This window comes from Pungitius pungitius, chromosome 18 (genome assembly GCF_949316345.1).
Source record: "Pungitius pungitius chromosome 18, fPunPun2.1, whole genome shotgun sequence".
NCBI classification, from domain to species: domain Eukaryota; kingdom Metazoa; phylum Chordata; class Actinopteri; order Perciformes; family Gasterosteidae; genus Pungitius; species Pungitius pungitius.
The window spans coordinates 1,735,241-1,761,471 of record NC_084917.1 but is presented as its reverse complement, the minus strand read 5'-3'; the positions used below and the strand labels follow the sequence as shown (position 1 = coordinate 1,761,471).

General features: G+C 46.7%; 5 protein-coding genes across 5 annotated transcripts; 1 reads left to right on the top strand and 4 right to left on the bottom strand.

The window, feature by feature from the left end:
• Positions 1-4,249: 4,249 nt before the first annotated feature.
• s100z (S100 calcium binding protein Z) lies at positions 4,250-7,254 on the bottom strand. The gene is made up of 3 exons (XM_037485085.2): positions 7,225-7,254; positions 7,013-7,157; positions 4,250-4,516 (listed from the first exon to the last, which is right to left on the bottom strand). The coding sequence occupies exons 2-3, from the start codon at positions 7,151-7,153 to the stop codon at positions 4,361-4,363; spliced, it is 297 nt and encodes a 98-aa protein (XP_037340982.1). The 5' UTR covers positions 7,154-7,157; positions 7,225-7,254; the 3' UTR covers positions 4,250-4,360.
• A 5,238-nt stretch (positions 7,255-12,492) lies between these two features.
• On the top strand, positions 12,493-14,108 carry ch25hl2 (cholesterol 25-hydroxylase like 2). The gene has a single exon (XM_037485021.2). The coding sequence runs from the start codon at positions 12,599-12,601 to the stop codon at positions 13,460-13,462; it is 864 nt and encodes a 287-aa protein (XP_037340918.1). The 5' UTR covers positions 12,493-12,598; the 3' UTR covers positions 13,463-14,108.
• A 1,706-nt stretch (positions 14,109-15,814) lies between these two features.
• On the bottom strand, positions 15,815-18,176 carry f2rl1.2 (coagulation factor II (thrombin) receptor-like 1, tandem duplicate 2). The gene is made up of 2 exons (XM_037483793.2): positions 18,011-18,176; positions 15,815-17,402 (listed from the first exon to the last, which is right to left on the bottom strand). Exons 1-2 carry the CDS (start codon positions 18,075-18,077, stop codon positions 16,306-16,308), a joined length of 1,164 nt encoding a protein of 387 aa, XP_037339690.2. The 5' UTR covers positions 18,078-18,176; the 3' UTR covers positions 15,815-16,305.
• Positions 18,177-18,309: 133 nt separating this feature from the next.
• f2rl1.1 (coagulation factor II (thrombin) receptor-like 1, tandem duplicate 1) lies at positions 18,310-21,497 on the bottom strand. Its single transcript, XM_037485228.2, has 2 exons — positions 21,062-21,497; positions 18,310-20,548 (listed from the first exon to the last, which is right to left on the bottom strand). Exons 1-2 carry the CDS (start codon positions 21,132-21,134, stop codon positions 19,485-19,487), a joined length of 1,137 nt encoding a protein of 378 aa, XP_037341125.2. The 5' UTR covers positions 21,135-21,497; the 3' UTR covers positions 18,310-19,484.
• Positions 21,498-22,026: 529 nt separating this feature from the next.
• Positions 22,027-24,737, bottom strand: LOC119226878 (proteinase-activated receptor 1-like). The gene is made up of 2 exons (XM_037485227.2): positions 24,541-24,737; positions 22,027-23,935 (listed from the first exon to the last, which is right to left on the bottom strand). Exons 1-2 carry the CDS (start codon positions 24,605-24,607, stop codon positions 22,680-22,682), a joined length of 1,323 nt encoding a protein of 440 aa, XP_037341124.2. The 5' UTR covers positions 24,608-24,737; the 3' UTR covers positions 22,027-22,679.
• Positions 24,738-26,231: the final 1,494 nt, after the last annotated feature.

Here is a 26,231-nt window from a genome sequence, read left to right as displayed (position 1 = left end):
GTAAACTGTAAAAAGGTTTGGTCAAGTTTAGGCACAAAGACAAAAGGTCTAGGTGGAGGGAAAGATCACATTTTGGGTTAAAATCTCTCTGATATTCTGATATAAAGTCTGATATTTAGACCCACAGACTGTGGGTCGACAATGTGAAGCCGCCAATGATACAATAATTTAAGAGTTGAAGCCTTAAAATAAGACAAAAACACAGACGAATAAATATATCAAATCAATACTACATGATAGTTAAAGATCATAAGCACAGAATCTTTCTATGGAGTATTATATTTACGTTGTAGTTTATAGTTTTTGTATTTCATCTTGACTGAGATGCTGCTCAGAAGAAGTGTGATGATTGGGATGATGATGACGACGTTTAGTTAGAGCTTCTAAAGGTTGAGAAAAATCAAGCGTGACATTTGAATTTGACCTTTCAGAAGGACAAAATCATGGATTCTTTGTCAATCAGCACAAGACACAGACACTCAATGTGTATCCGTGTCCTATAAAACATCACTTTAATTCTCATGAGACGACTATTCTCTGTGTGCGTTATATTTAAGAACGCGTTCTTTTTCGAAGGCAAATATTCATTTAATCATTTGATTTAGTGGGTAACGTACTTACCCACAGTCATGGTCCCCAGAGGATGATCTTGACCGTGCTTTCTCTTCCGCTAAGTCTTAGCGTGTCTTAGCGGCTAAGACACTCACGTCCTCCTCAGGATGAACTGTATGTTTGGTATTTTTATCACTTCAGTTGACGACAAAAAACGTTCACACGACTTCATCCCCATTTCCCATTTGCTGACATTTGGGAGCTTACATGTTGTGTAGTGTGTGACCCTGTGTGTGAAAACCGCAACGACCCCGGGACCTCGAGTTGTTCAGTGTTACAACAATCTGACAACTCGGAGAGATGTGCGCTGGGAGTTCGACTCGAGTGCAGCTCGTGTTCCCGTGAGCGGCCTTCAGGTCGTCAGAGGTTCACCAGACCTTCACCACCTATCTTCAAAATATGTCCATTAAATCTATTTTCTCCTCCGGCGCACATCGAGTGAGTCAGGAGGGAATCACAGGAGACATTAGCCCACCTTAATGTCCCTCCCACCATATGGGAGAGGGAACATTGGGCCAACCAGAGCTTCCAGGAAGCCGCTTGTGTGTCGTCATCCCCGGAGGGATCACCGCTTTACGGCGTGAGGCAGGCAGCCGTGGAGAATCGTACTCCCCGCGAGCTGCGCCTCATAACCGGATCATCCTCCATCTGCAGCGCTAATCAGCGCCGCTGACGGTGCTCGGACCCACAACGGGGTTTCTTCTTCTTCTTCACTCTTCCGGCGTTGCTGTGCTAGTCGTCTTCTTCCTTCAAACCGACCCATGGTTTAGTTTTTGTAAAGAATATGTGCAAAAATAAATTAAAAACATTTTAAAAATGTATTTTTTGGAGGTGCATAAGAGAGTGGGAGCCGGCAGCATCTAAGCTAACGGCACAAACGGAGCTAACGGCAAAAAACAGAGCTAACGACGCTAATGGCACAAACATAGATAATGGTGCTAATGGCGCAAACAGACCTAACGGCGCAAACAGAGCTAATGGTGCTAATGGCGCCAACAGCGCTAACGGTATGCCCTAGGTAGTATTAACCTGTGCTTAAAAGATTTAAATCTTTGCATGAAAAGCTTTGGCTCCTCTGAGCAGACACCCCTCTCTGTTCTGAGGTTGTTCGTTTAAAGAAAAGTCATCTTTAATTCAAATCAAGCGCAAAGCTCTCCTGTGTATTTGCCTTTTTGTGTAATTTGTGTCGACCGGTTTGCTTTCTTTTCACTGTAAACGCTTTACTTTTCATCTCAGCCCTCTTTATTATTTAACTTATTTAATATTGTTCTTGTTGTTGTTTTCCAGTTTGTGGAGTCATCACAGAGACAAAAAAAATGACCCGGGTGTGTAACCTGTGTTCTGCGAAATGCTCACAACCCACTGCGACACACACACACACACACAGACACACACACTCACAGCCAGTTGTGAAACAAGCAGTGACGCACAGCGTGACGAAGCTGAGGAAGGGACAGCGTGTGGCGGAGAAGAGGTGGAGGCATATTTCTAAAGAGATTATTTGCAGGTAGCAGCGACAGACCGACACTGAAATGTATTTTTACACACAAACAGAAACACACCTGCTACATGTGTGTCGATGGAGGAAAGATTTCTTTGGGTTTTTCTTCTCCTCCATCACTCTTTCCTTATTGGACGCTTCTATTCTAATTCTAATTCATAGTCGTACGACTAAATGAGTTCTTCCAGGGAACACATTTGGTGTTTGTTTGAGACACAAAATCCTCATTTCTTTCCGTCCTTCTTTTATCTGACATGTCACACACACAATCTTTTCTATATTTTAATCAGTTTTCTCAGTTTTTTTTCCCTCTGGCTTCCTGCTTCCAGAGTCATAAAAGAGCTTCTGACTGTTTATATGTAAAAAATTGAGCAGTCATTGTATTTTCCCTTAAAGAATAAAACGGAAAATGGAAACTTGAACTTCAGGTGCAAGCATCTTTCAATCGGCAGTAATTACCACGCCGACACTCACAACACGTCATGGTGACACAGACACACACACGCAGCCTTTGGAGACGCACACGCCTGGTACTTTTGGATCCGGGGGGGGGGGGGGTTAAGGCAGCTCACAGGAAATGATGAGACACTCACTTTCAAATGTGTGACAATACAAACATCCGCTTTGAAAAAGAATCAAACGACACTCGAGGTTGATTGCAACCTTTTACAAATTAGCTAATTGCTGCTCGGCGTCTTCCTGGTGAAACGAGGTGATGCCGCCGCCTCGTTACAGCCAATCACGGACAAACGGCGTCGTGGCGGATAATCAAAAACGTTTCTCACTGCTCATTTAGGGAGTCACTGTCTTGTCCTAGTTGAAGAGTGCAAGCTCAGAAAGCAAATCAGAAAGTGCCAACCGGGCAGTGAAAGAAAGAAATAACGAATGCATCAAACGGACGTGTTCAGAAATGTGAAGCCCGGTTGGGGACGTCCGAAAGAATTCAGCCCAACGACTTCTCTCGTTCTGGTAGATTTATTTGTCAGATCACAGGTCAAGTCCAATGTGTGGTCTCCTGACATTAATGTAACATAAGGAACAAAGCGTGAGTGTTGTATGGTGCTTGGTGCGTCTCTAACTCCCTTCCTTATGAGATCTGTGTCTGACTGGTTGGCACTTTCTGCTTGCCCCCCTGACCTTGCACTCCTCAACCAGGACAAGACTGTGACCCCCTAACTGAGCACTATGAAAGAGCTTATGATTATCAGCGGACACAGTTCTGATAAGAGACACACCAAGCACCATACAACACACTCAGGCCTTGTTTCCACATGTTTTTGTTAAGTTCAGGAGACCACACATTGGATGTGATTGGGAGGACTGGCTCCTCCTCGACGCTAGTTTATATCCAACAAGGTCACAACGCAATGTTCTTCCTGATGTTAGTCAGTGGTTCTTGCGGGCTGCGGGCCGACAGAACTGCTCCTGCCTTTGCAAACTCAGCAGTCAGACCTGTGATCAGACAAATAAATCTACCAGAACGAGAGGAGTCGTTCGGCTGAATTCTTCCAGATGGGCTTCCAATTTTGATCACGTTTTCATGGGGGCGAGCGCCAACAATGTCATTTTCCTTCGACAGCGGAGAGAAATGTCAATTTCTGTGAGAGAAAAACCCTACAATTTTCTATTTTTTAAAAAGCCTACTTGATTTCACTTTCTTCACTGCTTTCTTGCCAAGGTCCCATGTGGTCCCCGTCTGGCTGCTGGAACCATGTGGTCCTTAATTGGCTGCTGGACCCATGTGGTCTCTGATTGGCTGCTGGACCCATGTGGTCTCTGATTGGCTGCTGGAACCATGTGGTCCGTGGTACTGGGACGGTGATCAATGAATGGAAGGATGAACGACATTGTGCCTTAGATTTCGTCTCATTATGATCTTCATTATTAGCGTTGACCTCTGGGGACAATGCCTGAAGGCGAGACAGCCGAGGGACAGAAATGTTTCCGACTAAAAGTACCATGCGACCAAGACAACGTCCCCAAAGACATGCACACCAGTGCACGGAGAAGAAAGACACAAAACAGTCCTGTTTTTAAATGTTAAATTGTCGCTGAGCTGCAAACACAAAAAAACAGGACGACACCACCACGTTTTCTATTTGTATTTTCTAATTAGAAACACTACTCCAACAGAAAAATGACACTCTACAGAATGGTTCAACTTATGGGACATTGATTGCATGTTTCTTTTTAATGTAGGGGGGCCGGGGGGATTTTTTCCAACGATTGGTCCTCGGCTGGTTTCCTCTACTTGCTTTTCTTCTTCTGCTCCTGGAAGAAGTCGTTGCAGGCGACAGTCAGCGCGGCCACCAGCACGACGAACTCGTTGAAGTCCACCTCGTTGTCTTTGTTAGAGTCCAGGTCGTTCATGATTTTCTCCACCAGCATCGGGTCCTTCTGGGACTGAAGAAGGGGAAACAAAAACAGGTCTCTTTATTGACGATTCTCCTGTGTTTCTCAGACTACACGGTTCATTCAAACTTCTGGGTCTCTACGTGGGAGGTGGCAGGAGGTGGCAGTAGCTTCCAGAGGTGGGAACAAGTCATTGTTATGCAAGTCACAAGCAAGTCTCAAGTCATTGCCCTCGAGTCCCGAGTCAAGTCGAGTCAAAGACGAAGCAAGTCCCAAGTCGAGTCACAAGTCAAACCCAACAAGTCTCAGGTCGAGTCACAAGTCGTAACATTTTATTTTCGAGTCAATTCAAGTCCTTTTATTATAGTGGGGACGGGGAACCCTGGGTGATGGTGCGCTGCCTCACAGACCTAGACTACGAAGGGAAGGATAATGGTGGATCGACTGTGACTGTGTTATAGTACTGTAACGCTCACCCCAATGCTGCAGCGTAAATAAGGAGGCGATGACTGGCTTGCAACTCCGCTGCATTTATTTATATAAAACAACTCAACTTCGGTCACTGTTGGCCGTCACCACGCCGAACGAACACTTCCGCATACACGGACCCACAAAACTCGGGTTGTCTCGCGTACCTACAGCTGGTAACGGAGCATAACGTGAACACATGCAACATCTGCATAACTGATTAACTAATAACTTTAACTCAGCTCATTACACTACTTTAAAACGGACGTTGGCATAATGTTGGCGAGGATTTCCATCGGAGTCTGAATCCGGGTTCAAAAATCCCGATTTTTGTAACCATGAACGAGCTGTCTCGTTGAAACGGTCAAATGGACTGCAGTGATTGGATGTCGTGCAGGCAGCGCTCGCTCTCTGCATACAGGTGGCGCACATTTTTTGACAGATGCAGATAAACAGAGCGGCGCGGCCGTGTGAAAATGTTTTCCCCCAGTTTTCATTGGAAGTATCAAGTCTTCTCGAGTCAAAAGGCTCGAGTCCAAGTCAAGTCACGAGTCATCGGTGTTCAAGTCCAAGTCGAGTTGCAAGTCTTTGTACGTTTTGTCGAGTCGAGTCTCAAGTCATCAAATTCATGACTCGAGTCTGACTCGAGTCCAAGTCACATGACTCGAGTCCACACCTCTGGTAGCTTCCTAGCGAGCGATGTTGCTGCACACACACGTCATTTACTGCTTTCGCTCGTCTCCTCCCCCGATCGAAAGGCAAGACAACGTTTTCTTTTCACTCCGCCGGACCCCCGAACAAATTAAAAATCCAGTCCACACTGAGGGCAAACTATGGGACAAGTCTAAGTCTATGTATGTTTTGATGTTTTTGTTTTTCTGTCGTTTTTCATTTTTAAATCCTCAAAATGACTCAAAGATTTGTGTTGATTGTGAAAGTTGAGACTCTGAGAAATGAAAAGACCAAGGGCCCCAAATCCTGCATTTCTCTCAGTGAACAATTCCCACCCACAAAGACTGAAACTAGAATGCACACACACGCGCACACACACAAACACACACTCATTAATTTAACAGGCCTTGGAAGTGTCGGAGGAAACTGAGGGCGAATGCGTCTATTCTCAGAGGTGACCGTGTCTCGGGGGGACGTGATGACATCATGTAAGCGTCTATATTTGGAGGCGATACGGGCAACTGATGATGATGATGATGAGTGTGTGCGTAAGCACCTGAGGCCTCTCATCCGCATGAGGAAGAAAAATAAGATAAATATGTATGTTCTTGTTAAGGGGCTAATTAAACAACCTCCGTCCTTCTCCCGCCGGCGGTTTACCCTGACGGCGGGATAGCGATGAGCGAGGAGAGAAGGTGGCTCCATCCCAGGAGCGTAATAAGTGGATTACAATAAGTGCTGCTGGTCACTGGGATCCACTGAGGAGATGAGGGACATGTAGAGGTCAAGGGTCAACGAGTTCCCAATAAGGGGCTGTTCTGGGGTCAGTGTAAATCTGTCAGCATTAAGAACAAGAGCTTAATGAATGAATAAGGATGATTATTGTCCAACACACAATGACACAAAACAAGAAAAATAATCAGAACCTGAAATAAAATGAATCCGACCTTATAATTCATGTTTTTTTGTTCTTATTTTACTTTATATCTATTTTATTTAATCATTTTTGCTTTGTTAGTCTCCTGTTTTTAAATCATGCTGCGTTCTATGTGTTTAAAGAAATAATAAAAATAAATGATAAAATAAAAATAAATATAAGTAAAGATCATTATTATTACTTTTGTAATTAAAAAAATAAACTATTAATACAACTAATAGAACTACTATTCTGTTAGTTGGCATTTCTTATGGAATAATACATATGATAATGAAAAAAGCCACCAAAGCTGTTGCTGTGTTGGAACAAGTCTGAAACAGAGTTTGAAACATGAAAAAAGTATCCAAGTGGTTATTAAAACGTAATAATAGGTGTAATAAGTGAAGGGCTATGATCAGCTGTCCCTGAATGAAGCTCCTGCGGGATACTGAGCCGGTGGGGGTCAAACACACAACAAGCGTCCACTGTACCGTGAGGAAGTCGGTGAGCTCGCTGTTGAGGAGCTCCTTCAACTCGCCCTTGTTGAGCTTTAAGTTGTCTCCGTCGTTCCCGGAGTAGTTGTAGAAGACGGTGATCAGGGCGTCCATGGCACCTTCCAGCTGGCTCGGCATTCTGCTGCAGGAGAGATCGGGTTATTCCACCACTCGTCTGACAGGAGGCAGAATGTCTGTGGCGTTCTTACCTGGTTAGAGTCCCGCTCGACTGTGACCAGCGACGCCGCGCGGCACGGCTTGTTTGTCATCTCACCAGTGTGGGGGGGGGGGGGGGGGGCTACGTCAGCCAATAATTAATTCCACAGGTGAGACGGGCCATGGTTACTCTATCTTTCTTTCCAGGAATTAATCACGGCTGCTGACTAGAAAACAAAACACGCAGCAGTGTAACGCTGGAGCCCCCCCCCCGGGTATCCACCAGGCCCTCGGCGATGTGGGGCCTTCACACACATGAGCCCGCATCAGCTGCATCCCAGAGGTCACTCCAGCAATACTGAGCTTATCCCCTCCAACCTTATTTGTATTATTATTATTGAGGAAATGCAATATATAAAATGTGAAGTTTATACAGACAAATTATTACAAAACATATTATAACTAATTATATAATTTGATATACATATTTTGAAATTGTAAAATGTTCCGAGCACCAAGGGCCAATTTTTGACTGCAGCAGCGTTGGACAGTCTGCTCCGCTCAGGCCTCCTCGTGGCACAGATGTGTAGCACGTGGAATGGATTCAGCCTAAGGCCTAATCTAAAATAAATAAGATACAACATCTGGCGTGTCCATGAGTTGTCGATACATTTTCTGCTTTGTTATTGTCGTTCCATCCCAGGCGGCCCGTGGCTCCACTTCACATCAGTGCAACACATCAGATCTTGGCCTGCACGCTGTCCCCGCCCTCGCCGTCACACCGTGGGACCGGAACCCGTCACGTTGTCATCAGGTGATGACACTCTCTCACGCAGCACTGTCCCTTCTCTGTCCCTCTTGTGTCCCCCGAAGACAACCCCTGAGGGACGTTGGCCATCAGGTGTTCCTGACACTTTTTCCTCCTCCGCTCGCAGCCGTGGAGCCCAGAAGTTTCCACTTGTTAAGGTGACGAAACCGTTTTTCCCCTCACAGCTGCTAAGTGTTGTGCAGGACGGGGACCCACGAAGCCTCGCGTCACACCAAACGCTTATTTTAGATATCAGGTCTGATTTACCCTCTCAGCTCATCAACGTTGATCACATCTCACTCATGTCTAAATTCTGAGACAAAACATAACTAATAACAAAATAGAGAAAGCAGAGTGTGAAGAGTGTGTCTGGGTCAAGTAACCACAGCACATGTAAACCCAGCGGTGAAGTGCGGAGAGCAGCTGGACAGCGGAGCTGGAGGACGGCGGCGAGCTCATCAGATCGGTGACCACCCCCTCCCCCCCCTCTCAACCCTGGGAAGGTGGGGGGAGTCTCACACCATGTCATCGTCTCCCCAGACCCCGAGCCGTGCGATAGAAGTTCCACTTCTACATCTCACACTGCCAACACCTGTCTGGAAAGTGGTGACGCGACACCAAAAGATGGTTTGCAACCGTCTTGGTCCAATCGAACAGCTGATCGTTGTGGCTGGGATGGGGGGGGGGGGGGGGCCTTCTCCCTGATCGTGTTTGACAACCCGCAAACAGCCGTACGGCGTTTCTCGAGAGGGTCGATACTCTGCGTCACACTGATGGTTATTTTAGATGGTGTCCTCCTCTGGGTTTGGATGGAGCCTCAGGCTTAATGTGAAGAGTCTCGCCGCGTGTTGTGAATGAATCATCGACCTCTGCGATGTCGCTGTAATCAATGGGTTACTCCACTGCAACAGCTGCGCACAGAAAATATCATCAGTGGTCACATGGTCAGATGTAAGATTCTGGTCTTTTTTGCTTCCTGTCAGGACTTTTTCTTTCAGTTAGTTTCCTTCTTTATCCATGTTTCTTTCTTTCCTGTCTAGATTTTTACTAAGGAACTTTTTATATCATTCATTTGATTTATTCATCATTTTGTATTACTACAAAAATAAATTGAGTTATATTTATTACAAATCCCTAATTCTGTAAAACCTCTGAATCTTATAACTGTATGTATTTTTGATTAATTTTTTTTTCTCATTTTCATATTCATACATTCAATTTGAGAAAACCTATATAACAAAAAAAGAAATGCCTTATGCAGTAATTAACATCAGAAGTGTCATGGTGATGTATACTAGTTAAAATACCTGGGGTGTGTAAACGAGGACGCATCAGATTAAGATTATTAAAAAATTCAAATCCAGTTGTATTTCTCTTGAAGGTCCGTCTGTGTCTTTGGTGAAGATTAGACGTCTACTGCCCCCTGCTGGTCGATCAGTGGTACCAGAGAGTGTGCTGATCACCATGGTGAAGCTTTTTAATTCTCTACAATGCATTCCTGTTGGCCACTAATGTAGTTTGTTCCTCTCCAAGAGGAACATATTCTCCAACGGGCTGTATATAATGTAAAGCAACGATAAAGTTTTGGCAATTAAATCTACCCTGTTTCCAGAGTATCCAATGTAATGAATGAACTTTGAACCTCCTGTTTTAAGGCTACGTGTCTCTGAACCCCTCCCCCCTTGGTTACTGTTGCTAGGCCTGTCAATCTTTGGCAACACAGCGTTTTTCAACAATATATTACAAAGGAAATAAGATCATATTTCTGGAATAATAGTTCCAAGACATCAGCGAGACGTAGAGAGAAATGACTGCTGGAACAACAACGCTAGTCAATATATTAATGTTTTTTAAGCTAACGTTACGATACCTTTTTAAGTTAATAACATTTCACGTAACTTTCATTATCTATGAAATATAAGTTTAAAGCACGCCTGATCGATGGTTTGATCCAGACAGTTGATCATGAAAATCAATTTGTTTTTGTTTGCTAACGTGTTAAGCTAACGTTAGCTAGCTTGGTCGTTAGCATCCTACCTTGGAGCTAACAAAGTACTTCTTGTTGATTGGTTGTCCATTGAGCTGCGAGGAGGTTCTTCAACGGTGCTGGCTTTTTTTGGAATTTGCCAAGCTAACTTAAATTATTTCAACACTCTTGTCTAAACTTTGAGGGAAATCCCGACACGGTAAAGCTCGATGGTAATGAGCGCCTGGCTACATTGCTAAGGATGGCTGGGATTGGTCAGTTGTCAGTTTAAGGGAGGGGCTTAAAGTGTCAAAAACTCCATCAGCTGATGAAGATCGTGTGTGTGACTGAAAGCTCGGAATAGTGTGAGGGGCCGTTTAGGACTTAACTATTGAGACACTCTTGCTTTCACTACAGAGACACTATAACGTTCAGTAATAAAATACTCTCATGCACACTAGTGAGACACACATACATACTCTGTAAACCTATGCACGCACATATATAAACCATTATACATGGATGTGGAAGCGTGAGATGCTCTTATGTTTACTAGTGAGATGCTCTTATAATCATTAGTGAGATGCTCTTATATTCACTAGCGAGATGCTCTTATGTTCACTAGTGAGATACTCTTACATTCACTAGCGAGATGCTCTTATGTTCACTAGCGAGATGCTCTTATGTTCACTAGTGAGATGCTCTTACATTCACTAGTGAGATGCTCTTATGTTCACTAGTGAGATGCTCTTATATTCACTAGCGAGATGCTCTTACATTCACTAGTGAGATGCTCTTACATTCACTAGTGAGATGCTCTTATGTTCACTAGTGAGATGCTCTTACATTCACTAGTGAGATGCTCTTATATTCACTAGCGAGATGCTCTTATGTTCACTAGTGAGATGCTCTTATGTTCACTATTGAGATGCTCTTTCGTTCACTAGTGAGATGCTCTTATAATCACTAGTGAGATGCTCTTATGTTCACTAGTGAAATGCTCTTACGTTCACTAGTGAGATGCTCTTATAATCACTAGTGAGATGCTCTTTCGTTCACTAGTGAGATGCTTTTATGTTCACTATTGAGATGCTCTTACATTCACTAGTGAGATGCTCTTATGTTCACTAGTGATATGCTCTTAGATTTACTAGTGAGATGCTCTCACGTTTACTAGCGAGATGCTCTTGTGAAACACTTCTCATGTAAGAGCATACATATTTATAACTGAAAAATGTATACATACATACATATTTGAAACATTTCTACATTTATATGTAAACCACTTGCATATGTATCTAAACATGTTATTTATTTGTAATCATTTGCGAGATTAAGTTATGCATGTATACGTGTTCAACAATATATATATACAACCTTTTCATATGTGCATGCATGAGTGTTTCAGAAAGATACAGTACTTATAAATGTTTAACTTCTATGCATGTAAGCATTTCATTTCAACCATTTCATGTGTTTCTCATATGTAAGTGTTTAAGACGAGTATGTATAATGTTTTATATATGCACGTGCATAGATTTACAGAGTATGCATGTGTGTATGTGTGAGTGTGCGTGAGAGCATTTCACTAGCGAACACAAGAGTGTTTCATTAGTACGTGTGAGAGTGTCTCAATAGTTAAGTCCTAAACGGCCCCTCATAGAATTGAGTTCCCCTGAGAACAGACTTTGAGCGTCATGTTTTTCCACTGAGGTTTGATCCTTTGTAAAGAATCAAAATATCAAAAAATACTCATGATACACAATGGCACATTTAATTTCATACATTGTATAAATATCTGAATCTGCAAAGTAGTTTTGTTTAGATTTAAAATACACATTAGTAAATTTGGTGGAGCAGATAAAAAATATTTTCCCACACACTGCTGTTCAGTCCGATAGAAGTGAAACAAACGTGGTTGACAGCAGTAAAAATATAAGTATATGAAGTTGATTGACCTGATGTCTGACTGTGAAGCACGTGGAATTTATCCAAACATCCGCTCTCTATGAAACGATTGTCTCCCCAATGAAGTGAGAGCGCTGGTCTTTTTCCTGTAAACAAACTCTGAGCAACGAGCCAAGTCAAATCAGAAAGAAAGCGGTTTTGAATTCATGTCGTATTTGACAGCTTTCCTATGATTAATGGCTCTATTGGGCTCGTGCTGTGTGTGTGTGTTTGTGTGTGTCTGTGTTTATTTGCATATCATTAAAGATATGAGATAGACAAAGATGTCATGCAGATTGTTAACGTGCAGCAGTGAATCAAGCGCTCAATGTAACATCAACGTCATGTTTTCATCCTGTTAATGTTAACGTGCAGCTCTGTGTCCTTTTTTCCTTTGGTCACAAAGTCAAAGCCACGAGCAGGCGGAAGCTCGCTCCCCATGATGTGAGTCAGGAATGAGAGCTGCTGCGGTCCTTGTTGTCCATGAAAAAAAAGGCCTTTACAGAGCGCCTTCTTTAAAGAAGCGGAGGTTGGGGGCGAGGGGGGTGGGGCTTGACCATACATAAGAGGCAAAGACTGGTCCAATTTGGCAAAACATCATCAGGCAATTTGCTGTAGCTCAACGTACACGAGGAAGCTGATTGGATCTTCTCAACCACAAACCTCTTCTTTATTTGTGGGTGGTGAGGAAAAAGCCTCGTAAGCGATGAGTCTACTCAGAACTTTGTCCTGTATGTTGTCGGGCGGGGACAACGTGACCGGGGGCCAGGCGCAGGGCTTGGTCCTCCAGCCCGCCTGGGACTACCTCCGCCAGAACCACCACGACCTCCTGAGTAGCCCTCTGTTCCCCGTGGTCCTCTCCGTCACCACCTACTTCCTCCTGGTCGGTGTCTACACCCTGCTCGACCTGCTGGCGCCCACCTGGCCTTGCATCGGCCGCTACCGCCTCCGTCCCGAGGGAGCCGTCACCTGGCCCAACATCTGGACCACCCTGGGGGTCACCATCCGCAACCATCTGCTCTACATCTTCCCGGCCACGGTCGCCCAGTGGCTGTGGAGGCCGCCCACCCCGCTGCCCGTCGAGGCGCCCACTCTCTGGAGCTTCTTCCTGGGCGTCCTGGGCTGCACGGTGGTCTTTGACTTCCAGTATTACCTGTGGCACCTGCTGCACCACCGGGTGCCGTGGCTGTACCGCACCTTCCACGCCGTGCACCACCAGTACAACCAGCCCTTCAGCCTGGTCACCCAGTACCTGTCTGGCTGGGAGCTGTTCAACGTCGGGTTCTGGGCCACGGTGGACCCCGTCCTGCTCCGGTGCCACTGCCTCACCACGTGGGGCTTCATGGTCTTCAACATCTACATCTCCACCGAGGACCACTGCGGCTACGACTTCCCCTGGGCCATGCACAAGCTGGTGCCCTTGGGCCTGTGGGGCGGCGCGCCGATGCACAACGTTCACCACCAGCGGCCCGGCACCAACTTCGCCCCGTTCTTCTCCCACTGGGACCGGCTGGGGGGAACCCACAGCGCGCCCACCGCCTCCGGCCACGCCGCAGGGAGGAAAGACTGAAGAGCGGCGAATCTCCCGTCGTCTCGCGGCCTCTTCGGGTCGCCGCTGTGCCTCCGGCACCACGCGAGCCCCTCGTTCCCCCCCGTGTCTGACCTTCCCGTCGCCTTGATGTTTCCAGCTTGGATGTGTTCTCTCTCTCGCCAGTTCTCAGTCTGGAGATTCACCTTATTTGTGTAAAGATATGGTGGATTCTCTCAGGTCAGTTTACGGACATGACTAACACATGTTTCGTTCTTACCAGAGTGTCTAGTTCTTTAGCAGGTGGGAGACGGCGTGATTATACACCAACGTTAGCAGGGACGTTGTCCCTCTCTCGCTCCTCGCCTCTGATCCTTCGCTCACACGCATGATTGGCGGCCTTTTAGCTGCACGCCAGTACGTGGGCGCAATACTAATCCAACTGTCTTTGAGATGCACTTAGTGGAGGAGTTCTGCCCAAAAGGACAATAACCTTTGTGATACGACGGTGAAAGTAAAGCTTGTGATTCTGTCGTTGCCTTCACAGCAGCAGGTGTCTTTCTTTGACGTGTCTTACAATGTTGGATTATCACGAGAAGATTTCTCATTCATGCCAACGAATCAAAATGTAAAGGAAATAATATTTAAATGAAATACACTTCTCATTAAAAATACTCACTACTTGATATTTGAAGACAAGTGTGTTTCTTCCTCATACGTCCACTTGCATTTCAAAAAGCGAACCAGCAGAGGTCGCCGTTTTCCTCCAGAGGGAAGGAGAACATATCGAGCAGACACAGACACTCCTAAAATACTTAAACGTGACTCAGATGCATCTCAAGCAGGATGGACCTTGGACCCTTTGTGAGGTAGAATATCTACTGATGTGACCCCGGGAGCACAGCGAGCGCTACCACCTGAGAAGTGATAACCACTGTGACTCTTCTCTCTTGTTTCCATTTTCTTTGTGTCAACACCAGCAGCCAGAACTGGTTCCACTGGTTTCTGTTCAACAAAAGATAATCAAGTTGCAACAGGACGAGCTTATTTTAGAAACCGTTCACGAGTTCACTGGAACTGGGTTTCGTGGTGAAAACGAAATAAACAGACGTTATTATAAGTGTGATGTTCAAGAAATACATTTAAATGCCAAGCTATTTTCTGGCACACTGTTATTCCATCAAAATCTGATAATGATTGTTGCTCAATGTGAATCTTGTCTAGTCACAAGTGTGTCACAATTGACGAGAGGCTTGAAGCGTCGCACACGTTGTATCAACATGCAACACGAGTCACGCATGAGAGAGAAGTAACTCCGCCTTTGCCCCTTCATTTCCATAATGATGCCCTCATGCACGCTGCTGTACAGCACGCTCTATTCTCTGTCTACTGGACAAACGCACCCTGCAGTGACAGTGGGTCATTGTGCCCCCCCCCCCCCAGGAAACAAACCTAATTGGATATCAATTAAAGACACTGACGTAACGTCCGCCCCTCCCCTATGATTTTAATATATTATATTTTAATGTTCACTATTAACCCTCAGTCACGCGGGGTGAGTCACTCCCTGCGTTAAAGATGCACCCAAACAACGTGTCCCAAATCAATCAACGTAATCAATCAACATAATCAACCAACGTTTGATACATCTTTTTGATACATTTGAAAGAACTCGTGTCATTATCTTTGTTTTAATTAAAGTGTCTCACCTCCATACAAGTGTATAAACGTCATCAGATACTCGTCCCAGCAGCTGTGTTTACACAGCGTTGCTATGACGACCTGGGGAGCGGCTCCGTCTCCCCCCCCCCTCCCCTCCGTGAAGAGAAGGCATTTGCCTTCGAGACAAAAGGGTAAGACGACACTGAGAGCAGCAATCATTTACCTCAACCAGTCATTACACCAAAAGTTACCACCATCCACAGGGCGGGGGCGGGGGGGGGGGGGGGATCTGCTTGAAACACACTTCTTATCTTGACGTGAAGGACGTGAAGGACCATTCACTCCACTTTACAATGCCCCTTTGTTGACAGGATATGGCCTCTTAAAAAAAAAAGAAAAAAGAAACCGTGTGTTACGACTTCACGGAGGTTTGAAGTTAAAATACGTTTGACTTGTTTGGGAAAGTGAGCGTTGAGGCAGGAATGTTGTGTGTTGCTGCCGTTGGGCAGGAGTCGTCCTCACAACAAGCCGTGTCCTGCTCAGAAATGTCCCCTGACCCCCCCCCCTCCCCCCTCCGGCCCTGTGACACAGATCCACCTCCGTCGGTACATTTTTCCCCACATTCCATGAACTCCTAACATTTCCACGAAGTGACAAGAATCGCTTGTAATAATGAGTGTCCGGCTTACGCAACACCCGAAAAGGAGTTTCACAGATACTGCATTCTTTTGTTTTGAATAATTTATTACAAAAAATTATGTAACAGAGGTAAAACTTTTTTGTCCATCAACAGTAAAGAACGATTGTTTAAGAAGATAAAAACGTGTTGGCTTCAGGTATGCGCCCACATCAACAACATAAACAACATCAACAACATTAACAAGGAGAACAAAAACTAGGAAATCGCTGTTTCGTCTGAAGCTGCACCTGAGTATCTGTTCCTCCTTCATCACAGACGTGTGTTTGCTTGAAATGTTCTTCAGTTCCGCGAACAATTCTCAGTAATTTAACAGGCTCGTTCTCCATTTATATACATTAAAAGAAAAGGTTTAAATACGTATTCACACTCGGCTCTAAACAACAGTTCATAAAACGTTTTAAAATGGGATTTCATCTTCACAGTCAACAGTTCACAGAAGACAACTTGGTTGTGACCACTGGGCCTTGCCTCCTATCTACTGTATCTCAGTGCTACGAGGTTCCTGGTGGGGGGGGGGTCGTCTCTAGCAGGAGCTGCTCTGCGTGGTCCCGCCGCTCGACACGAACGACTTGCTCTTCTTGGAGTATTTCATGGAGCTGAAGGAGACCCTCATCCTCTCCACGGTCCTGCTGCTCCTGCACAGCAAGGTGTTCTTCACGTGGTTCCTGAAGTCCTCCGACACGTAGTAGTAGATGAAGGGGTCCAGGACGCTGTTGAGGCTGGCCAGGCACAGCGTGGTGACGTAGAAGCCGTAGCCGTTGTTCACCACCCCGTCCTTCAGCAGCGAGTAGTGCACCACCAGCATGATGTTGCTGGGGACGAAGCACACGACGAAGGTCACCAGGACGACGGCGATCAGCACCACGGCCTTGCGGCGGTTCTTGGACGCCGTGCTCTTCTCCATGCTGTTCCCCAGAGCCCGGAGCAGCAGGACGTAGGCAACGACCATCACCACGCAGGGGACGAGGAACACCACCAGACCCATGAAGATGAAGTAGTAGTAGGGGAGCTGCACAGAGGCGAACGGGTCGAGGGCGTCCTGGATGACGTTGACGTCGTGGCAGGTGGTGATGTTGGGGTCTTTGAGCTTGGCGGTGTGGTCGTACAGGTACAGCGGCGTGCTGGTGAGCCACACGAAGGCCCAGATGGCCACGGAGACGCCGACGGCCACCTTGTTGTTCCTCTTCTGCTGGGACAGCGGGTGCGCCACCACCCAGTACCTCTGCACGCTGAGGCAGGCGATGAAGAGGATGGAGCAGTACATGTTCCCGTAGAAGAAGCCCACCATCACTTTGCACAGCGGCTCGCCGTAGGCCCAGTCGTTGCCGTTGAGGTGGTAGGAAATCTTCAGCGGCGTCCACATGACGAAGAGCAGGTCGGCCACGGCCAGGTTGGCCATGTAGATGGAGGACGGGTGCTGCTTCTTGGTCCTGAAGAGGAAGACCCAGATGGCCATGCCGTTGGCGGGGAGCCCCACCGCCAACACGATGATGTAGACGACGGGGAGGAAGACGGTGGTGAGGTTGCTCTTCAGCGCGTCGGAGGTCACCTGGTCCACAACGGCCTGTTTGGAGTCTTCAGGATCTACGTAGCCGATGAACCCCCGTCCTCTGGAGGGGGCTATGTGTGACAGAAGGGACCACGTAAACTTATTGACTCTCGAACAAAACAAAATGTGAATCATCAACCATTCTGATAATTAGTCACTTTTATAAGAAGTGGGGATTTTCTTTTTTTTAAATCCTACAATCTTTTTTTCTGTTAAGAAATGATAATTTTGTCACTTCTGGCATATTTTCTTTTATTATTTTGTTTTCAAGCTAAAAGCTTAAAATATGACAATGGAGTATATAACAAGAAAAAATAATGACTAACTTGCAGACGTCAAGAAAATGACAAGCCTACAAAAACTGAAACACTTCAATGTAGGATCAAAATTACACAGATTTAAAAGGCAACCTCTCTTTATAACCTTCATGATGTTCTTGAACCTACATTCAACAAAAGCGTTGAGTTGTTGGAAGCGGATCAACTCACTAAAAAGTCGCTCATTTAAAACAACGCTTTCAAACGGGTGGATTAATAAAGTCAAATATCAACAGAGTACTACTGTGTTAAAACACTTATTCTCAGTTCGTACGGGAGCGCGTTCTTCCACACACGCGCGCACACGCACACACGCACGCACACACACACACACACACACGCGCCGCTACTTCCGGTCTTACTTGTGGCATTTGAGGCGTAAAAGCAGCAGAAGATCAGCAGCAGCGACGATAACCGAGTAAAATCCATGTCTGCGTTCCGCTTTGCGGTCTTTTCTCTTCCGACGTCTCCCCGCAGCGACTTAAATGTGTCCCACGACAGGACGGCGCACCCAGAGACTACCTGTCCCTCCGCCCCGCACGTCACCTGAGCCCCGCCCCCAGCCAGGTTTCTGTCGAGCTCACGAAGGACAACAAACTGAAAATATCAATCGTGTTCAACGGAGGACATTTGAATAACTTGGTAATACAAAAATGTATTTATTAAATCCCTCACAAATATTCAATTGTACTAAATAAATGATACAATGAAATAGATAGACATGAATCTGACACCAAGCGAATAAAAGGACATTTAGACTATTTCATGCCGCAGAATTATTTGATCTTCCCCCCCCCCCAATTCTTGTGTTTAATGCAAACATTACCAATACATCCCAAAAGAAGTGTTTGATATCATATCTACTGATTGATTACATGTTATACTCAATTTCACCTTTACGCAAATGTACTATTATTTCTGTTTCGTTTTATTTCACTTACCGATTTCCTTTGTTTTTGGTAACAGACAGAAAATAAATCTTTAATCCTGTGGTTTAGAAGAGAAAACTTTGTTGTGCGAGGATTCATAATTTGTGTGAATAAGTCTGATAATATCACATCCAAACAAATGATATTCAGGTAACTCTCATTGTGGTTGAATCATAGAGAACATCCCATAATCCAGGTAACAGAGTCACATGCTCACGTACAGAGGCTTTTATTGGAGGTGTAAATAGAAATCTGCTGCAGTCCAAACAAACAGAATCAAACTGTTTGTTTGAGTTTCAATTAGACAACAAAAAATAGTCATTTTAGCTTTCTTTGTAAATTCCAATAAACCCCATAATAAATGCTGATGGCTTTGAGCACGGAATGAATTTACATCAAAAATTAAACCTGGAGGATCTTTTTTATTAAATAAGGTAAAGAGAGAGCTCGACCTTTAGCCGGCCTGACAGAAAAAAGGTCACTGACCAAAACGTTTAACCAGGTTACTGACTAAGAAGAAAAATATATAAAAGACACTCTTAAACAAAATTTATGACTTTACACCTTTGAGTTTAATGATTTCAGACTTTACAAGATCTGCCTGTTAAGAAATAAATCCATATAAGGATGTAAATCCATGTCACATGTTAATCATCTGCAAAGCTTTGATGGAGAATTCTTCTCAATAAAAATGGCAGCTTGGACTCAAAGATTAGATATAAAATGAATCTAATGCGAGCATTAAATGAGATGCACAATAAAAAGTGACAAAAAATAAAACTGCATGGTTAAAAAACTAAAACTAACTTAGACAGCTCAAAGCTTTTAATGAGGTCCTGAGAGATGCAGAGAAAGTCGCAGTGAAGAAGTCCATCGCGGAGCGGCGTCTCCAAAAAAGGGGGAGGAGCTAGCCCTCGGTGCTCTTCGTGTTCCCCGAACTGGACGAGTACTTCTTGCTCTTCTTGGAGTACTTGAGGGCGCTGAAGGAGACCCTCATCCTCTCCACCGTCCTCTCGCTCCTGCAGAGGAACGTGTTCCTCACGTGGTCCCGGAAGTCCTCCGAGATGAAGTAGTAGACGAAGGGGTCCAGGCAGCTGTTGAGGCTCGCCAGGCACAGCGTGGACACGTAGAAGCCGTACAGGTTGTTCTCCGCGCCGCCCAGCAGGAGGCCGTAGTGCACCAGCAGCATGATGTTGCTCGGCGCGAAGCACACCAGGAACATCACGAGCACCGTGACGATCAGGACCACGGCCTTCTGCCGCTTCTTGGCGATGGCGGGGTCCCCCATGGTGTTGCGGAGAGCCCGGAGCATGCGCACGTAGGACACGACGCACACGGCGGTGGGCGCCACGAACCCCAGCGTCCCCATCGTCAGGAAGTAGCCCGCCGCCATTGCCTTCTGGCTGGGCCGGGTGACGTCGTGGCAGGTGAGGATGCCGAGGTTGGTCACGCGGACCTCCTGGTCGTACAGGTAGAGGGGAACGGTGAGGAGCCAGACCACCGCCCACACGGCGACGGACACGCCGACGGCGACGCCGTTGGCGTTCTCCGGACGCGAGAGCGGGTGGACCACGGCCCGGTAGCGCTGCACGCTTATGCAGGCGATGAAGGCGATGGAGCAGTACATGTTGCCGTAGAAGAAGGCCACCAGCACCCTGCACAGCGGCTCGCCGTAGGCCCAGTCGTTGCCGTTGAAGTGGTACGCAATCTTCAAGGGGATCCAGATGACGAAGAGCAGGTCGGCCACGGCCAGGTTGGCCATGTAGATGGAGGACGGGTGCTTCTTCTTGGTCCTGAAGAGGAAGACCCAGATGGCGAGGGCGTTGGCGGGCAGCCCCACGGCGAACACGATGATGTAGACGACGGGGAGGAAGACGGTGGTGAGGCGGCCGCTGAGGACCTGGCTGGCCACGGCGTTGACCCACATCCCGTCTCCCGTCTCCGTGCCGGTCAAGCCTCGGTCATCTAGGTCTACACGCGAGAACAACACGTGTGAAATGGAGCTAGTGCGACAGGTCGAAGGCAACGTTTACGCTACAAATAAAACGCACCGCTTTCAAAGCCGTGAGGTATGTGAGAACGCAAGTAAAAATTCCCCTGTAGACATCTCATTTTATAAGACATGAAGGAGCTTCTCAAAGTTTAAGTACATTTTTGGTTGAAGTTGGAAGATTGTCTTCACACATACAGCAACCATTTCCTCAGATAAAGTAAAGTAAAAAGTACAATATTCACCTCTGAGATCTAGAAAGTACACATTTATCTGTGAGATTTACTGGAGAAGTATGAAGCTGAAATAATAAAGTATCAAACGAATTCTTGTTACCTGTCAACACATATGACTCCATACCTGTCGGGGTGAGACCCGGCTACTCCTCGGAGGCCATCACACCGTGTGCCACTATACACTTTCCCCGTCAAAAACCACGTGATCCTCAACCCAAAGCCAACCCTCAGGTGCGACCCGACCCGGAGCTTCGGTACCTGTCTGTGACACGCAGCTCCCCAGGAGGCACGTCAGGAGCAGCGGCCGAACCCATCGCGTCCTCGCGGCCATGGTCGGTCGGTCGGTCGGTCGGTCGGTCGGTCCGTCGGTCGATCGCGAGCGCCGAGCAGCTGTGTGCGCGGGCGCGGCTGCGCGGGCGGATAAACTGCCGTCTGTCTTGTGGGTGTTGGAGGCGTGACGTCACGCTTCGTGTCAGGTGAGCGGACCGACCACAGGTGTTGATGGGATGTCACGTGACACGCGTTTCGTTTCGGTAAGCAACTGATTTAGTGTCTGTTTTTCAGCGGCAGCATAAAACGCGACCACTTTAGATCAATGACTTCCATCCGGTTCACGTCATGTATTCTTCTCAATTTGATTCTATTTAAAAAATATTTGCTGTCTTCATATCAAGGGCAATATTTCCTTTTCTATTTAGGTTTCTAGCAAGCACTGGGAATATTTTTATTATTTATATATACCGGCTTTTGAATAATGCCTGTAATTTAATTTTTCTTAGTTAAATTATTTACTTTTCTCATTGTATTGTGTGTCTGGTGTCAGTACATTAACGAATGATTCCATTGTTTGAAAAGGTTGATATTTTACTTTCATGTAATTGTGGCGTTGCTTCTTTTACTGACTGACGTCCGATTGTACTACAAAGATCCAAATGATAAATTAATCTCCTAAAGATATAAATCACACCATCATTTCAACTACTTCTGTTTTTCACGTGTGACTTGTGAGCTGAAGAAAGCAGAAGCTGATGTCTGATGTCCAGTGGGTTTTATCAGTATACTTTGATATGTGAAGAGCAACAGCTGTTTAAGACAACAATTCAATCATTCCTTTTTTGATATTATTCAAGAAAACCTTCATTCAAGAGAAGAAAAAAAATACTAAAAGCAACCTTTTTCAAGAGTTTTTACTTACTAAATTCAAGTGGATGAGAAGTAATCTTTATGGTTACGCATTGAAAGATTCAGAAAGTATTTATTTGTTCAGTAGTTGCACGTCACATGACTGCTAAAATGGATGGATTCCGTGAAAGAGGAGGTGCCTCGGGATCCATTTTAATAACAGTATGGTAGCACTGCAGGAGGAACCAAAACCAGTGAAACCAGCCTCCCTGTGAGACTTCACACGTCCAACCAGCAGAGAGCGGCATGAAGCACACCTGTTCACTGGTGCTTTAAACACCGTCTCAACAATAAGAAAACAGAGTTATTCACCAAAAACAGGAGAAAAAAAAATACAAAAATAAGAAATTATTGCCAGCTTCTCAAATGTGAAACATATACTTCTCAGCAAAAAACACAATAGCCTTCCATTAAATATAATACTTACAGCTTAAAGACTCTTAACACTTCTATGGTGCAAAATAAGAAAGAAAAGTATTTATAAGTAAGTATTTTTAGGAAAGGTTCAACAGGACAGGAAGCACTTTCTTATCTGACTTCCTTCTTGTCAAAAGCCTCTTCGGTCATTGCACAGAAAACAGCTCAAAACCATCAGAACCAAGTTGGCTTTTCTATTTGAACTTTCGGTCCGTCCTTCGTTGTGGAATTAAATTAAAAACCCTTTGTGCCTTTGGTGGAATCGGCTTGCGTGGCATCAGACCAGCAGCTTCCTGTACTGGCTGCTCAGCTTCCCCTGCAGAGAATCCTCCTCGGTGGCCCCCGCCTTTATTTGGACGCTCTCCGCACGGCTGGACTTCAGGATCGTCCTGCTGCTGGATCTGCTCGAGTTGGAGGCCGAATGACCGCCGCTGCCGCTGCCCCCCGCCGCCTTGTGGCACCCCAGCGCGCCGGCCAGCTGCCTCTGGCACTGGGAGGACCCGAAGTAGTAGACCAAGGGGTCCAGGAGGCAGTTGAGGCTCCCCACGCACAGGAACACCAGGTAGACGGCGTAGGAGCCGTCGGGGGCCTCCCGGCTCTCCTCCACCCCCTCGTGGAACTGCAGGTAGTGCGCCAGGAGCAGGCAGTTGGTGGGCGCGAAGCACAGCACGAAGATCACCAGCACGGTCAGAGCCATCACCACCGCCCTGCTTCTCCTGCGCGAGCAGCCCGGGAAGCCGCGGGGGACGCCGCTCAGCGTCCAGATGACCCGGGCGTAGGACACGGCGGTGACCAGCAGCGGCAGGAAGAAGAGGGCCACGCCGACCGCCACGAAGTAGGCCTTGTGGCGGCGGATCAGCAGGTCGGCGCGCTGCACGTCGTGGCAGGTGGTGACGCCCAGCTGCCGCAGGTGGGCGGTCTGCTCGGAGAGGACCAGGGGCACCGAGCCGGCGAGGGACAGCGCCCACATGGTCGCGCAGGCCAGGGTGGCGTGGCGGGGCCTCCGCCAGGCCAGCGAGGCGATGGGGTAGACCACGGCCAGGAAGCGGTCCACGCTGATGCACGCGATGAGCAGGACGGAGCAGTACATGTTCCAGTAGAAGGCCGCGGTGACCACGCGGCACATGAGCGCGCCGAAGATCCAGTGGTTCCCGCCGAAGTGGTAGGAGATCTTGAAGGGGAGCAGCGAGGCGAAGAGCAGGTCGGCCGCCGCCAAGTTCAGCATGTAGATGGCGGACGGCTTCTTGGGCCGGATCCTCCGGGCGAAGGCCAGCACGGCGCACAGGTTGACGGGCACGCTGACCAGGCACACCAGCGTGTAGAAGGAGGGGATGAGGAGGGTGGACACGGGGCCCGTCAGAAACTGCAGCGCCTCCTCGGAGATTTCCGGCCGCGCGGCGCCGGTGGCGTTGAGCGCCGGGACGCTTCTGGAGCGGTTCGCCTCGGCGGCGGCCTCCTCCGCGTCGAGGTCGGTCAGGTCCAGCGGTTCGCCCGGCGGGGGGAAGAAGGCGAAGGTCCTCCCGAATGAACTGACTGCAGAGGAGGCAGGCGTCAGGGTTGAGCACTTTGGTTTCAATTAAGGAAATAAAACTATTCGTTTTGGAAATGAATTAAGTTTTTCTTTATTAACTTTTAATCAAATACAATATCTGAAATGCGCTCTCAGATGACCTCAGGACCCCAGAGAGCCGTCACATCTTCAAACCAAAGACACACGTCTTCAGATGAAATTGCACTTTGCGGTTTCTTGTTCTTCTGGGTTTGCGTCCTTATGGTTGAAATGCACTTATTGTAGGTCACTGATGTAAAATTACACCAGTTTATTGATGAAATGAATTGAGGAAATAGTCAGCGGCTTGATAAAACCCGCAATCAATTAGACGAGACAGAAAAAATAAGTTTGCTCGTTTTGTTTTAAACAAGGATTGAGAAAAGAGATAAATATTCAATTATTTCCCCGGAGCTCAAAGTGACGTCATTAAAAGTCTGGTTTCGTCTGACCAAACGCCAAATTAAAAAAAATGGAACAAACAAAATGTATTTTTTATTTTTACGGTAGATCAATCATTTTCTACCACGTTCGCAGTAAAAAAAAAAGGAAATCTCCTTAAATTGGAGTCAATAAACTTTCTTCTTACCGTTATTGCGCGCCGCCGCGGCAGCGCGCGCGCACACCAGCACCAACAGCAACGCGTTTGAAAACATGTTTAAAACGGAGGAACAGGAGGAGTAATATAACAGTATCGATTATCCTCGTGAGGGTCTACGTCCTCCGTGCTCGGCGGGTCTTCTGCGTCTTCTCCCCGCGGCTCTTCGTCGTCCTCCTGAAGGCGTGTTTTTGTGTCCCCGCCCCCCCCCCCCCCGCTGTCCGGAGGGTCCGGAACGCCCCGGTCAGCTAATCAACCGCAGCCCCGCGCGACGAAGGGCGCATTCCGACGGTCTGACGTCACCTTTCCGCCGCAGCCCAAATACTAGTGTGAGAATGAAAAAAGACCACCCTGGTCCTGTTGGCTTTGATGTGAAAAACAAGTGTGAATCATTCAATATATTTTGTTGTTTTATGTCAAGCTTCACAGTAAATATATGGAGGAAAAATAGATAAATGTAAATAGCATCAACCAGAATTTATTGTCATTAAACTCCCTACTCATAAACACATTTTAGTCTTCTTAAGAAATGCACCTAAGCAAACAGACCCTCACTGGGAGCCCACAGCAGGAAGGAACTGTGAATGTCTGTAAATGTAGATGTTTTCGGGGCGTGTGAGTGTTTCACTGAGAGCAGATTTCTCTCTCTCTGATCCCTGGAGAGTCTAAAGCGCTTCCTGTTGCCAGCGGTCAGACACATTGTCTCCAATGCAGAGGTATTTCAGACCAGATTATGATTTGTATTACGAAGCTGACGCAGAGACGGAGGATTCAGAGGACCAGTGGAGGGACAAGAAGAAGTGGACCGGTGTTTTCATTCTGAATCACTCTCATTAAACCAAAACACATGTGCCAGTCACTTTATCTGGTGATGCCTGATGTGCGTTTCTAAAGGTATAGTTTTACTCTATTTATCTTTGGATAGAAGCTTCTGGACTTTCTTTATCCATTCTTGTGCGTGTCTGTTAAATGAAGGAGCTTATCTCCTATGAAGACAAACGAGGGGAAGCTGCTGGCCTGGCTCTCCTCAAATGTAAAAAAAACCCCAACTCTTTTCACACATTGCGTCCTGTTCTGGACACACAATGAGCTCCAGAGGTTCCTCCTCTGAATCGTCCGTCACGTTAGCCGCTACCTGCTCCACTATTTAACCTCCAGGGTGCTTCAGGCCTCTGGATGTTGACGTAGAAATATTGATCATTCAAACTCTCTCTCTGGCAGAGTGCAGCTGGTGTTCTAAACTAAACCGACACTCGCTGGTTCCTGCTTGCCGGAGGAGTAGAAGTACCAGTAGTACAGTAGGTCAGCGGGGAGAACATCTGGGGAGGGGGGGGGGGACGCGTCTCCTTCTTCCCCCGGATTCTGTTTGTTGACAAATTCCAAATGTTCACAGTACTTTTAGCAGTGAAGGCTCCTGGAGAACGTCAGGCGAGCCAACTGGACACAAGGTCAGAGATTTGGGAGCCACACCGCTTAAACACCGAAACCCTTCTCAGGAAGAACCCCCCCGGGAGGTGGAAGCCAAATCCCATCGGAAGAATGTGGGAGCTGCAGGAATACAAGAGACACGAAGATGGGACGTTCTGCCTCGACGTTGCAGGGGAGTAAACAGGAAGCAAGGTCACAAACAAGTTCTAAACTTTGTGCTTCAAATCCCAAACAAGTCGTTATTCAGCCAGAAA